This window comes from Ambystoma mexicanum, chromosome 3p (assembly GCF_040938575.1).
Source record: "Ambystoma mexicanum isolate Mex_15411 chromosome 3p, UKY_AmexF1_1, whole genome shotgun sequence".
Classification (NCBI taxonomy): Eukaryota; Metazoa; Chordata; class Amphibia; order Caudata; family Ambystomatidae; genus Ambystoma; species Ambystoma mexicanum.
The window spans coordinates 1,085,897,994-1,085,912,234 of NC_090925.1; the positions used below are offsets into that span (position 1 = coordinate 1,085,897,994).

The 14,241-nt window shown below is 43.3% G+C and overlaps 1 protein-coding gene across 3 annotated transcripts in view; it reads right to left on the reverse strand.

Annotated features, from left to right (window-relative positions):
- The window catches only part of SH3RF2 (SH3 domain containing ring finger 2), a 274,927-nt gene that overhangs the window by 20,880 nt on the left and 239,806 nt on the right, over positions 1–14,241 (reverse strand). For 2 of the 3 annotated variants that reach the window (XM_069652447.1, XM_069652448.1), the window contains exon 8: positions 11,217–11,443. In XM_069652447.1, the coding sequence (XP_069508548.1) occupies positions 11,217–11,443 (227 nt within the window). The remainder of the gene's footprint in view (positions 1–11,216; positions 11,444–14,241) is intronic. The other variant, XM_069652450.1, reaches the window with a different exon arrangement.

Below are 14,241 nucleotides of genomic sequence, written 5' to 3' on the forward strand. Positions count from 1 at the left end.
CTTCTGTTCGTCTAAGGTTTAGCAGTGTGGAGAGTGCAAGTGCAGCTATTGCATCTGAAGCTGTGCTGGTCTTATATCCACCTGAGGATTAGAAGTAGGGAACTCCATGGTGTAGCTGCTAATGTTACAGCTGAAGTTGGGGTTGCTTTCTGAAGGAAAGCAGAATGGAGGTCCATAGCCTAGCTCTCAAGATCAGATGTAAAGTTGGGGTTCACATCTGTGCACCTCAGGGTTAGCTGTGGGAGGTTCAAAGTGTAGTTCTTAAGATTGCATCTACAGTTGTGCTATCTTTTGATCATCGATGGATGAGCATGAGTCAGGTCCATAGTCTAACTCTCATTGCGGCAAGTGAGGTTGAGCTTGTGATCTCTTACTCCCAGGGTGGGTGGTAGGGCAGTGCATAGCCTAACTCCCGGGCAGTAGGAGGTCTGCCATCTCATGTGAACCTGGAGATCCTGAGGAAAACTAGAGAAGCTGAGCGGACGTTTTAGGAAGAAGTATGGGACTTGCTTTGTGGCAATCAGGACCAGGAGCATTACAGGCACCAAGGAAGTTGCGGAGAAGTTTGAATCTAGAGTTGAATATATTGGCAAGGGGTGATCTTGTTTCCTGGAACCTGGCACATGTCTTGCAGCTGTGTTTTGCATGGTCTGAATGATGGATGAGAGGTAGCCTGGTATGCATTTATAGAGTGTTGATATGACTGAGCAAATGCCAATCATGGTCAGGTTTTCTGTCAAGTATGCATAGTCTTGGTGACCGCTTGGGATTGTTCAGATCAGCGTTAGCTATGGCAACACCTATAATCTATTGGTAAATTTGTTTCTCACTGCAACCAAACAATTTAGGGGAACGTGACTGCAATTGTGCTCTCAATCCCTTGATTTAGGAATATCACACTTGTACGTTACATTTTTTTTTGCCATTTTCCATCATCGAAAAAGAATAACTAGATGCTAACTGAATACACCAAATACGAAAACTTGGTTGACTGACAGGAAACAGACACAATATGCAAAAGAACCTTGAACTTGTGTTTGCCTTTTGGGTCAATCACAAAAGTTAAGTCAAAGATAGTAAGCCAAAATAAGGATACCCCCCCCCCAGACCCTGCACACCTTTGGGCTGGTGAAACCAGACAGAATAAATAGAAAATTGTTAATAATTCCAGTAGCAATCATTTATAGGTAAAGAGATCAATTGATTACAACAGTTTACCTATACAATTCCCGAAAGACTCAAAATTCATGAATCACTCTTCGTTTTTATTACAATCTAACATCAAAAGCTCAATGTGTTTCGGCAAACCTTCATCAGGAGAAAAATGTATATCTGTCGATAATACAATTTTTGTAGATATGCTTTTTAATTAATTAATTTATTTATTTTACTTTTTTTAACACGCCAACATGCCCGTGGGCCTCAGGGCGCACACAGAACAAAACAAGGACAAACACAACAGGCATAAAACAGAAGGATGGAAGAGTCAGAGGATTATTCCAAGGTGAAGAGGTGAGTCTTTATAGCACGTTTGAACACGGTATAGCTTTGGATCTGTCGTATTTTTGCTGGGATTGTGTTCCAAAGAAGAGGGCCCTGAGCATCAAGGGTAGTACCTCCAAATTTGGCTGTCCTGAATTTAGGATGTTTGAGAATAATCGCAGAGGAAGAGCGAAGGTTCCTTACATTAGGTTTGGTGCTAATGCGGGATGACAGATAGATGGGGCTGCTTAGACTGAGGCATTTGTGGGTCGTGGTAAGCATCTTGTGTGTTATGCAATGTTTGACGGGAAGGCAGTGGAGTTTTTTCCTAAAGGTGGAAATGTGTGTATGACGAGACTGATTGAAAATGTTACGCATGGCATTATTCTGCGCCACCTGTAGAGATTGGATATTAGAAGCTGAGGTGCCCGCCAAGAGACTGTTACAATAGTCCAATCTTGAATTAACCAGGGCAGTGGACAACAGAGCACAGTTGATGAATGGTCGAATATATCTTATTCTGTTGTTTACAAGACAACAGCTGGATTAAATGCTGGAAACATGGGATTTCATGGAGAGTGCTTCATCAAGAACTACTCCTAATGTCTTAACTTTCTTTTGAACGATAATGGTATTGTTGGCTATGTGGAAACTGTCGTAGTTGGAATCCAGTTTCGCCCGAGTGTTTTTGGATGCCACGATAAGGAGTTCGGTCTTTTTATCGTGCAGGGCAAGAGAATTGCAGGCCATCCAATCTTGTATGGCTTTGTATATTTTGTTGATGGTTTCCGTGTCACTGCTATATGAGCCACTCAACTGTATAACAACCTGAGTATCATCGGCGTAATTTGTATATTGCACTCCTAGTTTGTTCAAGAGGTCAAGAAGGGGCCGGATGTAAAGATTAAAGAGCAGCGGCAACAGACAGGAGCCCTGAGGAACTCTGCAAGTCTGGGAGATTGGAGAAGATTGATTATCACCAATGCAAACCCTTACCATTCTGGGACCCAGAAAGGAAGCAATCCATTTGGATGCAATCACAGGCAGTTGGCGACATCTCCGAGCCTTGACACCAGTAAGCTGTGATCAACCAGGTCAAAGGCTGCAGAGAGGTCCAATAGCATGAGCAAAACAGCTTGGTTTTTATCAGCTATGCTGGCTAGTGTAGATTTGAGATCCAACATAGCTGTCTCGGTCCCATGACGTGCTCTATATCCCGACTGACGGGTACCCAAGATGCTGTATTTTTCAACATGGGCCGGTAGCTGTAAGTAAGCAAGTTTGTCAAGTATCTTGAGCACATAGGGCACATTAGTTATGGGCATGTAGTTGTCATTGTTGGCTGGATCAAGGTTTTCCTTTTTCTGTAGAGGAGTGATCCATGCTGACTTTAGCATGTCCGGCACCAGACCCTCATCAAAGGAAAGGTTAACCAGTTTGGTGATCCATGGAACCAGGGAGTCCTAGGACTCCTTAAGAATACTAGTGGGGCAGTCGTCAGCAGGACAGGATGTGGCTTTAAGGTCCTGTATGATTTTGGATACTTTGCCTTCCATATAGTGCGTAAATGAAAATTGGGGGATAATGTTTTCATGGGTGTTAAGTGAAGTGGTATCGGTAAGAGATTGTGTGGAAGTTACGTTGCCTACGGCTTTACTAATTTTTTCTTTGTGAGAATCAATCTTGAGAAGAAAGGCGTCATGAATGCCCTGACACCACTTGCTATCCTTGATGATGTTATTAGTGGGTGGAGGCTGATTTTGAAATTCTGCTAAGATTTTAAAAAGCTCCCCAGTGTTAGATTTAGCATTCACTATTCTTTCGTTATAGTGTGTGGCCTTAGCTTCTATGATGAGTTTTTTGTAGTTGATAATGGATTTTTTATATTTAGATAGGGTGTTATCATTAGGGTCTTTCCTCCAGGCTCTTTCAAGAGCTCTCTTTTCTTGTCTGGCAGTAAGAATGTCGTTATTGAACCAAGTGTTCTTTGTGGTTTCGGTCTTAATTGCCTTCATTTTCAATGGAGCGAGATCGTTAACTGCTTCTTTGATCTTAGTAGACAGATGGTTTCTAAGTTTTGAGGAATCAGCAAAGCTGTCTAGGGGTTGAAGCTTGGTAGACAGTAGTGCGGTAAATTTAGAGGCTGTAAGATTCTTTAGGTTATGGGACATTTTTTGTATGCGTGGGTTAGTGTTGAGTTTGGGAGGAGGAGGAGGTAGTGAGATCATGGCTTGAATGAGAAAATGGTCAGACCAAATTCATGGCGTGATCAAAATGTCAGAGATGTTAGTGTTTTGGGACAGGAGCCAGTCTAGAGTGTGACCCTTACTATGCCTGGGAGACTCCATCCACTGGGTAAGGCCAAAGGAGGTGATGGTATCCATAGGGTCAGTACCTGCTTTGTCCTGTTGGTCGTTGGCCCAGTAGTTAAAATCACCCATAATAATAACGGGGCCCTTAGTGGTACTGATCTGGGCCAGTAGATCACTAAACTGTTCTTCAAAAAGTGGCATGATCTTGGGTGGACGATAATCGTGAGTGTATTTAATGTGGTGTGCGGGGAAGTTTTTATTTTCACCCATAAACTCTCACAACCGTCCGGCGAAGTGTGGGGAATTTCATAGCATTCAAGACTTGACTTGCACATCATTGCCACTCCGCCACCTTTGCCTAACAAACGATCTGCTCTGAAGAGAGTGTAGTCGTCGGGCACGGAAAGTGTAGCCTGAGTGGGAAGGTCGGGATTGAGCCAGGTTTCGGTTATGCCGAAAAAGTCAGGCTTGAGCTCGTTGGTAAGGTCAGAGATTTCCACATCATGCTTGTATAGCGAGCATGTGTTCAGAAGGGAGAGAGCTAAAACTACCAACGGCGCAATCTTGGGTCCATTCATATTGGACTGGCTTGGTGTTTTCTTCAAACACATGAAGAAGCAGAGGCAAAAAGCATATGTAACTTACTTTAAAGGGGGAAACAAAGTGCGAGCCAGTCGGTCACGGACCTTGCAGAAACAGGGATTTCCAGCAAGCCGGCGAGCTGCGGGGATGACCGGTGAAGACCGGCGCGACCCAGAAGCGCCGGCGCTGAAGCGCCTGAACACAGGAAATATACCCAAAGGGTTCTGGGAAATGTAGTTAAGAGAAAACTACTTTCAGTTCCTTGCAATCCTTAACATCAAACAACGAGAGTGCTTTGCTCTCTGCCACTCACCCAAGCAATCATACAACTAAATTCCTGGATACTTGTATCTAACAGTAAGGGAAATGCTATAATGGAAAAAGTTCATCAGGGCCAAATGAAAGTGAAGCTTGCGATCGTGCGTGGTGTATCTACACGTGCAAAAACGAAAATGCTTTCCTAAAACAAAACAGCAGCAGTACCTGTAAGGAAATAGATTGTAAGATTACATCACATTCACAGGAATATGTATGCACTCTATAATTCTTATTCGTTATTTGAATATTTAGAGATTAACTTCTATGATTTTCATGAGAAATGTTCTCATATGCCTTGGAATTTGTTACTTATTTATATGAAGATAATTGTGATATTATTAATTGATTTACACTATTGTTTCATATTATTGACAGATAGACATTTTTGTCCTAATGAAGGGAAGAGTTTTCCTGAAACCCATTGAGCTATTGATGTTTTGGAGTTTTCAGGGAATTTTATAATGATGCTGTTGTAAACAATTGATCACTTTACCTATCAATTATTGCTACTGGAATTTATTAACATTGCTATTTACTATTTTTTAAACTCTGGTTTTTCCAGCCCAATGGTGTGCATTGAAGGGGGTTATCCTTATTTTTGGATACCATCTTTTGCATTGCGTGTCCCAAGGCTGCCATACCTCCCATGCACTCAAGCCCATTACAACATTTACTAACCACGTATCAATTTGTTGAACACCGGTGTGCATTTGAACAAATTCTATTTTCAGTCACACAAGTTACAATTTTTGTGTATTTCCTGTTCTGGTACAACCAAAACTTGTTCAATAGCAAAGATGTGTTTCTTGTGGCGGTGCGCTGCTTCTCGCTTCCGCTCCTTTCAGCTCCTTGCGTCACTTCATTGGAACTCCCTACCTCTCCCTATCCGTTCCATCTCCTCATACTCTTCCTTCCGCTCGTCCTTAAAATCCCATCTTCTTCGGTCTTCCTCTTGACTACCCTCCTCCTCTTCCTCTCTGATTCCCCCCCTCCTGGTTTCCTCCTAATTGACTGAGCAAATTGTTTTACTTACTGTGCTTGTTTATTTGATTCATGAATTGTAATCCATGGCTTCTATTGTATTCTACATAAAAGTTAATAAATACAAATACATTTTCCAGTATCCAAAAATGTGAGGTCAGTCAGGATTGAATTTTCCTACTCAGCTAGGCATTGCTATAGGCCTGAAAATATGAATGAAACTTCAACTAAAAGATAAACTCTGATTTCTCAGTCACACCTTAAAACAGTAACAATGCTGTTGTGTGCGTAACTGCTGTACTGAATGGATGCTGGTCTTTAATGTCCTCATTCCTCAACGCCCATTTGTAACAAATATGAAATTGTCAACTGGCAATCAGTGATGTCAGTCTTCTTACCGGCTTGAGAGAATGTAATCATATCACTCTAGTCATGTACCAACTACACTGGCAGAAATTCACATGAAATCTGCTTGAAATACAGTCTATTTCATGTCCTTTGTATTATTTTTCAGTCTTTGCATTTTAGATCCCCCTCCAACCTTGCTTGCAAACTGTCCATACTTCTAGGGAAGGATGCACTGGACTGTTGGCTCTCCCTAGAATGAAATGAAAGATTTTTAGAAGACCAGTTTTCTCTGCATGTGCTTCGAGGCTCTAGAATAACCTTCCTGAATGCCCCCGGAAAGTGTTATCTTATATTTCTTTCAATAAGTGTTTGAAGACTGTGACCAAGACCCCTGCCAGTGACTGGGTTTAGGGGTTGTGATGGTCACGGGGGCTGGGTGTAACCACCTAAGGTGTGATACTGGGCCAGGAGGCGGTACACAGTGAATGCCCTGGTCCACTCCACCGTTCCTTCAGAATAAAGCAGGGGATTGTCCCAAGAGCTTCCCAGCCTCAGTGCCTGTCCCTTTAAGATATGCCCAAGAGAGGTATACTAAGCCTTAGTGGTCCTTTTGACAATGCTACCCACTTAAGGTGGCCCACATAGAGTAGACACTATGGAAGCTTAACTGCAGGTGATAGGAGCTGTGGAGACGAGACAGCAGTGTTTGGGAGATGCTCTGCAATGGGCAGAGAAGAGAAGCCGGCGTGTTGGAGGTTCGCTTGCTGGCATCCTGTGTGTGGAAACAAAGATGGGTATAGGCATGAAAAAGGGGTACAACGCCAAAACAATATTACAGTCAGATCTTTTTGGTTTTTCAAAACCTAATGCACCAATCTAGAGACAGAGATGTGCCCATTCCTGCATTTCCTGCATAGAAAGGCCCAAGGAGAAGGACTAGGGCCCCATTAATGGTGCAGGTAAAAGGAAAGGAGGCTGTATAGGATACTGAAAGGAGAGGGGAGATACTAGATGGAGAGAGCAAGATGGAAGGAGACATACGGAGGAGGTTGAGGGAGACGCCAGTGACACAGAGAGGAGGTTGGAAGCAGGCATCAGAAGGAGTTTGGAGGATAAACTAGAAGAAAGTGCAAGGAAACACCAGAAGGTGGAGCGATATCTGAGGAGAAGGTGGAGGCAGTCATCAGGAGGCCGGAAAGAGAAGAGGCTGGAAAGGCTGCATGTACGAGCCTTATGCGAAGGGGAAAGGAGGTACTGGTGCTGCAGGAGAGACAGCTAGTTGAAGGAGGACCGAGGTTCAGAAGAGGGCCCCATGGGCCTGAGATAGTTGCTACTCGTTGAGGAGATAGGTGAGGACCAAAGTTTGGGGAAGAGATCCAAGACCCGGAGAGATCCAAGATCGGAGAACTCAAGTAAAATTTGAAGTAAACTCAGGTTGCAAATCTTGTGGTGGGAGGGTTGTTTTTTTCCTCACCACTATCCAACCCCACTTTCCACCCTTGTTCAGATCCAGTGCGCAGGAATATCTGGGCCCTGAAGACTTGAGGAAAGTGGCCTCCTCTGATCTGAAGACAAGAAACGGGAACACGTTACTGATTAGAGAAGAGAACAAAGAAGAGTGAGAACCCTTGAGAACCTCAGGACTGTGAGTGACCGTGAATTGATCATCCGCCCAAGAGAGGCGACCGGATTGAGTATCACCCAAGTGAAAAGACTTGAATTATTGAACCCAAGGAGATGTCCTCCTGCTATTGCTAATGGCTTGCTGCTACATTTCCTGAAGTTGGCCCAACCCTACAAGCATCGTAAATAAACCTTTGGCTCAACACAACACTCTTCGTAGGCCTTGTGTTGATCCCTCTTACCGCTGGCACAAGACCCATCGCTATAAATAAGCTTTTGCTTAATATTCCAGACAGGGATTTCTTTCTCTTATTCTGTCACATCAAAAGTGCTTAGAAAAATATAGGGAGTGCCGGCTTTTATTTTTTCTTTTGTGGGTAAGGGAGTGCTTTATTTTTTCTGGATATATATATATACACACTATGTATTATTTCCTAATGTATTCATATGCAAACTATTCGATTTTGCTTTATTTTATTATATAGCGTTCTATGGTTTCTATGTACTTTTAACAAGATTATAAACACAACATATTTCTTTTCAATTCTCAAATATATATTCCAGGGTAACAGTGAAAGATACACATTTGAACCTAAAACAACAGTATACACCACCCCACTAAAATATATTGTCCCAATATTGCAAAATTGCCAATATTAAGGCATTAGCCTTTCCTTCCATCGAGCATCTCCGAAAAGTATCATTTTTTTTTTATTCCGACGTCCAATTGACAAACCGACCAAAAATGTAATTTCGAAGATCATCTCAACTTGGAAATTCAATATTAACATGTGTCAAGGTCTCAATTTCAGACCCTACACAAAACCTGCAGGACCAGCCCTAGGAGGATAGCTCAGGGTCAATGGACTCAACTTGGAAGAAAGGCAACGTGAGCAGCATGGGTTCATTAATGTGTTCCGCGCTTAAATGCTGGTCTCCAGCATAAAGTGCGATATACAAACCCAATTCTTTTTTTTAAGGACACGTGGATATGTAAATGCTACCCCAAGACTTACATAGTATATTCTAGATTGTAATGAAATTTTAGCAAACGTATTTTGATACTCCATGGGAATGCACAACTATTAAGCAAGATAACTATGTGTGTTATTACTTTCAGCATATTTCTGTATACTTAGATTTGTTTACTTATTTTGACATTTATAAAGCGCACCTAACCCAGAGTCATCTAGGCACTTAAAACGTAAGATTAAGTCTCAAAGGCATGTTTTTCCAGTCCCATCTTCCCCATGGCTTCTTTGAGCTAACCTTTGGTGGAGTGCAGTTCGCGTTCCCCCATATTTTTATTCAGGTTCACTAAGTGTGACGTCTTTTACACTGCAGAAAGCATGACTTATTACAGTTGTCATGGAAACAAATTCCTTCTGAATTAAACTAAGCAAACCTTTATGTATACAGTGCGTGAGGCCCAAAAGTGTGGGTTTGGTGCATTTGTAAAAGTTTACATGGATGAATAAATAGATTCGACCAGGACACCTGGAGAAGGAGGGCTTCAACCTTATGCACTTTGGCCCCCCACTGATGCCCAGTAAAATCGGGGGCCCCACATCCCCGTGGGCTCGAAAGACATTTAGAAAAACAACTGTAACTAGGGGAGGGGGCGCTGGGCAGCTGTATTCCAAAACAGGATCAAAAGTACACAATTTGAACATCCTTTCGTGAGGAGTTGTTTTTCCACAATAGGACACAATTCCCAAAGTACTAGTTGCGTAGCAGATTTTAATGGTCCTCCTAAAAAATGTTTATTAAAATAAAATGGGGTTCACTAGTACGTCGCCGCCAGGTTTTTTTTATCATCAGGTAGAAAAACAATATATTTCTGGCTTGACTTCCCAAAATAATGTATATTTAAGACAAATAACCCTATAGTGGTCCTCACAAAGGCAAACATGAAAAGTGGTGCATTCTAAAGTGCTTAAAGTTCTTTTGACGTTGTCATGACATTCCCTACACCAATGCAAACTCTTTTGTAGCTAATATTCATAAAAATGCCATCACCACAGACATGCCATTTACTTGACACACACAGTGATATAATTCCTAAGTGTCAGTGGGAAAGGTCCCTATTGCAGCATGACATAGCACTATGTTAAGGTAGCATGGCCTCCTACATGCATGCATATTGTAATTAATGCAGTGAGAAATGTCTCTCAACACTGCATGAATTGCTCCCCGTATTAAGGTGGAATCACATGCAAGTCGCCATGGTACTGTCCCTAAAGCCAACCTTAATGTCTCGGGAGGATAGCTCAGGGGCAATGGGCTCGCCTTGGAAGCAAAACGTCACGGAGCACCACAGGTTCGATCCCTGTGTCCGCGCTTAGAAACCTCAGGGTATTAAGCGTGTAATAAATAACCTATCATATCATATTATATCACTCTAAATGGCGGCCCATTCTCCCGGTGTCAACAAGGAAGTCCACCCAAGTCATTAGGATACTGACCATAAATCAGCATGAAATCGCACCCAACTTAGCATGAAATTGCTCTCGAGTCACCATGAACTTCTCCTGGGTCAAAAAGAAATCGGATAGAGGTTGGCATCACATTGCGGTCATTCAGTTAATGTGAAACGGCATCCAAGCCATCATGGAATCGAGCTTACGCTGCATCGGAGTTAGAATGATGGTGAACTCGAGTCATTGTGAAATTGCTGCCACGGTCTGTGGGAATTCTGCCGGATGCCAGCCGGGCTAGAATAAAGACCTCAAAGTGAACCCAGTCCAACAATAATTCAATTTGCTTTCCTGCGGGTTTTGGCAAGTTCTGGCCTGGTTTAGATGTGTCAGCCTCCCGTTTAGTGGTGGTGCTTAATTTTTCACAGAGCAGAAAATAAATGTGGACCATTACTGGTAATAGGGACAATCCAGATTAGCACAATAAGGGCGCACACATTATATGGTAGCATATCCCATAGTAGCTCCCATTAACTTTCTTTTTTATTGACATTATGGACTTTTGTAGGCAATGCACTCTAGTGTGCATGAATGAATGAATCAGAACTTATAAAGCACAACTTAGACCCGAGGGTATCATGGCGCTGGAGACAGCCAGCAGTGAGAAGGAGCTGGATCTCTCGTCTACTGTAAAAAGAATATCTTCAAAGCTCTCCTAAATGCAAGATGTTCCGTGAGGGCGCGCAAAGAATAGGTAGAGAATTCCGTCGAATAGAACCCGCATCAAAAAGGCCCTTCCCGCAACAGTAGTCTGTGCAAAACGAGGAACAGTAAGCAACAACTGATTGGTCGAGCGGAACTGCCCGGATGGTACATAGCTGAACAGTTTGCCGCGCAGATATAAAGCTCCCGTTCCGTAAAAGGCTCTGGGAATAATCAGTGAATGTCACTGATGTTAGTAACAGGCAACCAGAAATTTGATGTGTGACACAGTGTGATGCTGGACTGCACTCCTGTATCTCATTGTACTTTGATTGCTTTCTCTCTCATAATTTTGGAGATCCTACAAACATGCTAACATAAACATTTAGTGCTGCATGAAAATGCGTGCATCTGTATCTAGTGTTTGTGCCTCATGAGTTTCTCCACTTACTTTTTTTGACACTGCTGCGTCCCCTCCTCAGAGACATCTGTGCGGAGAGGGCAGGCCCCACGGAGCTCCTGACAGGGGCCACCACCGCTGTTGGCACGTAGACTGACCTCCGATATTTACCCGCTGTGTTTTCTGATGCGCTGCCCATAGAGGATAGGGAGACAGAGCTGAAGGTTCCAGGGGTGAGAGGGAGGGACCTGGACTCCATGAGGTGTGGAGCTTTCCTGCTTAAGAAAATTTGAAAAGGTACACATTAATGACCACGTCAATAAAATAGTATCCTTGCATCAGTAATGCAAAAAACACTAAGGGCACCATTCTCTGACTCAACTAGGGTTGGTTTTCACTTTTTGAGCATAAAAGATCAATTGGGACAGATGAGCACTGGACGCAATGTCCTGTAGGTGTGTGTCAAAATGGCCGCCGGGAAGAGAACTATCTAAGAGATCACTCTAACGAATTAGGTTACTGAGAATGCTGTAATAACGACAATGTTATAATGAATAATATCAACTTTTTGTTTAAAACGTATATGGGGGTGGGGTAAAGGACTTTAAAAGGGTGGGGAGGCATTTAGGGTGGGCGTAAAAGCATAGGAAAATGGGCGGTTTGGGGGCGGACCCCCCAAAATAAAAAGAATAAAAAATGTGATATTGTTCATTGTACCATTTTTGTTATTACAGCATTCTCTGTAATTTAATTGGTTGAAATCACATGTAAACGCAGAATCCCATTTTCTGATTTATTATTTTGCTTTTGAGGTTCTGACATAGTGCAGGCCCAGACCTTTGCCATTTTTAGCGATAAAGAAACAATAGTAGTTAAAAAGCCAATTGAACTTGCACTCGATCAATATACACATCCACCAATTGGGAGAGTGATAGCAACAACAGTGAAAGTCCATAATTGGGAAAGGATGGGTCTTTTCCTGCAAATATTGGTAGATCCTTCCATCTGTGCATCGATCTGCCCATCCATTCACCAGTCCATCCATACATTCGTAGATCAGTCCATCGTACAATCCTTCCTTCTGTTCATTCAGCTCTCCATTTATTTCATACACATTCACCCACTGTCTGTCGATCATTTAAGTGAGCACTTGCATACCTGTCCATCTGCCTGTCAGTCTAACTATCTAGACCTCTACCTTACTTTTTTACTGTATCCGTCTCGTCCATTTATCATACCCACCAATCTTGCCCCCTGAACCGCGTAGTCATCTGCTGCTCTGCTTCCGTTCCTGCCCATCACCGGTCTAGTGTGCTGCCCTTGCAGCTCTAAGGAGTTCCATCCTAATATTGTAACTTTCTTACATGGGCAGAATGTGTGCATTTAAGTGTCCTATTGCGAAAACATAACCTGCTGTGGGAACAAAATGATGGGGCCTCAAAACCGAGGGAATTAGAATATGCTTCTGTTATTTGGAGTAAGTCAATATTGTATGAGATGTGCATGGTGCAGTGAATCAATCTTAATGGCCCACAGTTTGGGATATCCCTCACCTTCAATGACTTATCCCAAAAGGCAGATCTCACGGTCAGCCCAAGACCTACCCCCGAGTGCACCATATGGAGTGTGTGACTGGTGCTTGCCCCAGCCACCTTCCTTCCATGTAATTCGACATGAGAGCGCATCTGTTAGTCTGTGGGTTCCGGAGGGACCATCGTGCATGCACAGGATTTTCTCGATCGGTAAACCATGCTTGTGGGCCATCACCTCTTGCAGGACTTGCAGCCTATGATACCTGGAAGCCAGAAATGACTAACGCTTTCCAACGCGCACTACTTGTGACTCAGTATTGTTAACGTGTGGGGTTTTTCAACCCGGTCTATTCACATTTCTGTTTTGGGTATGTTTTGAGAATTTGGGAACGATTATTCTCCTCTTTCTTAGCATGAATTTGCTATAGATCCTTGGTTGGGTCTCGCCTTGTGCTTTTCCCCAGGTTATTCTGTTCCCCTCAGGATCTAATTTACACTGTGGGACCAAGCACAGTGTCCTATTAATTCTCCCTGTAATTCCATGTGTGGGCTCCAGGATCCCTTTTTTGGTACTTCTCTGCGGCCTTCCCGGACCCTCTGGTTTTCCTTTGGGTCCTCCCTCTGGTTGATGTCCTTAGGTTGTCGGGCTGGGAATTGTTGATATGTCCTCTTGCCCTGGGTTCTCATTCTGGATCTTCAACATCCGTTGCCCTGGACACCGACTTCCTACTGCCTCCACATGGGACTTGGATCCATCTCTAGAGCTGTAGCTCTTTCTGCCCCTTGCACCAGTCACCCACCTATATTTCCTGCCTCCATGTACTGTCCACACATTGCCTGGGAGGGATCGCTTGCATAAGCTGTCGTACTAGCTACTTCCTGTGCCCTTAGAAATGTCCTCGTTTTCTTTCTGTTCCAGGTGGGTATCTCTGTACCGCTGCTGCGTTCCCACTTATCTTTCTGTTTCCTTTCACCCTAAGGATCGGTGCCTTGTATTTCCTAGTTATTTGGTGTTGGGGGAGGTCTGTGGCGGTTATCATTGCAGACTCACCTGCAATTGTGACACCACTATGAGAATTTCATGGGGAACTCACGAACCCCAGCGAAGCAAGATCCTTACCGGGCAACAGCCAATGGGCAGCCTACACGTCTCAGACCATGCCACCTCACACCATGCATCCCTGTGTAGCTTCTACAGTAAATGCTCAGTTGGTTTTGTGACTCTTCTGCCGGAAATATTAACTCATACGCATTCTGGAGTGGCTCATTAAGGACACCTAGAACAAGGTCAATCATGAGTCAATCTTTATTGCATTGTATAGAACACACTTTTGATGCTGGTGTTAAAAAACATTGCTTAAATATGCAGCACGAGGCACTTGCCGCAAGCTCAAAGGGATTTCTCTGTATAATGTATGCATTAATAAGTAGGGTGCGTGCCACATCTTGTGCCTTAATAATGCCATCCACCCACCGCATGAGTAAGATGGCGACCTAGGAATTCCCTATACTAAGCATCTTGACAGCTGCCTTGTTTATGAACT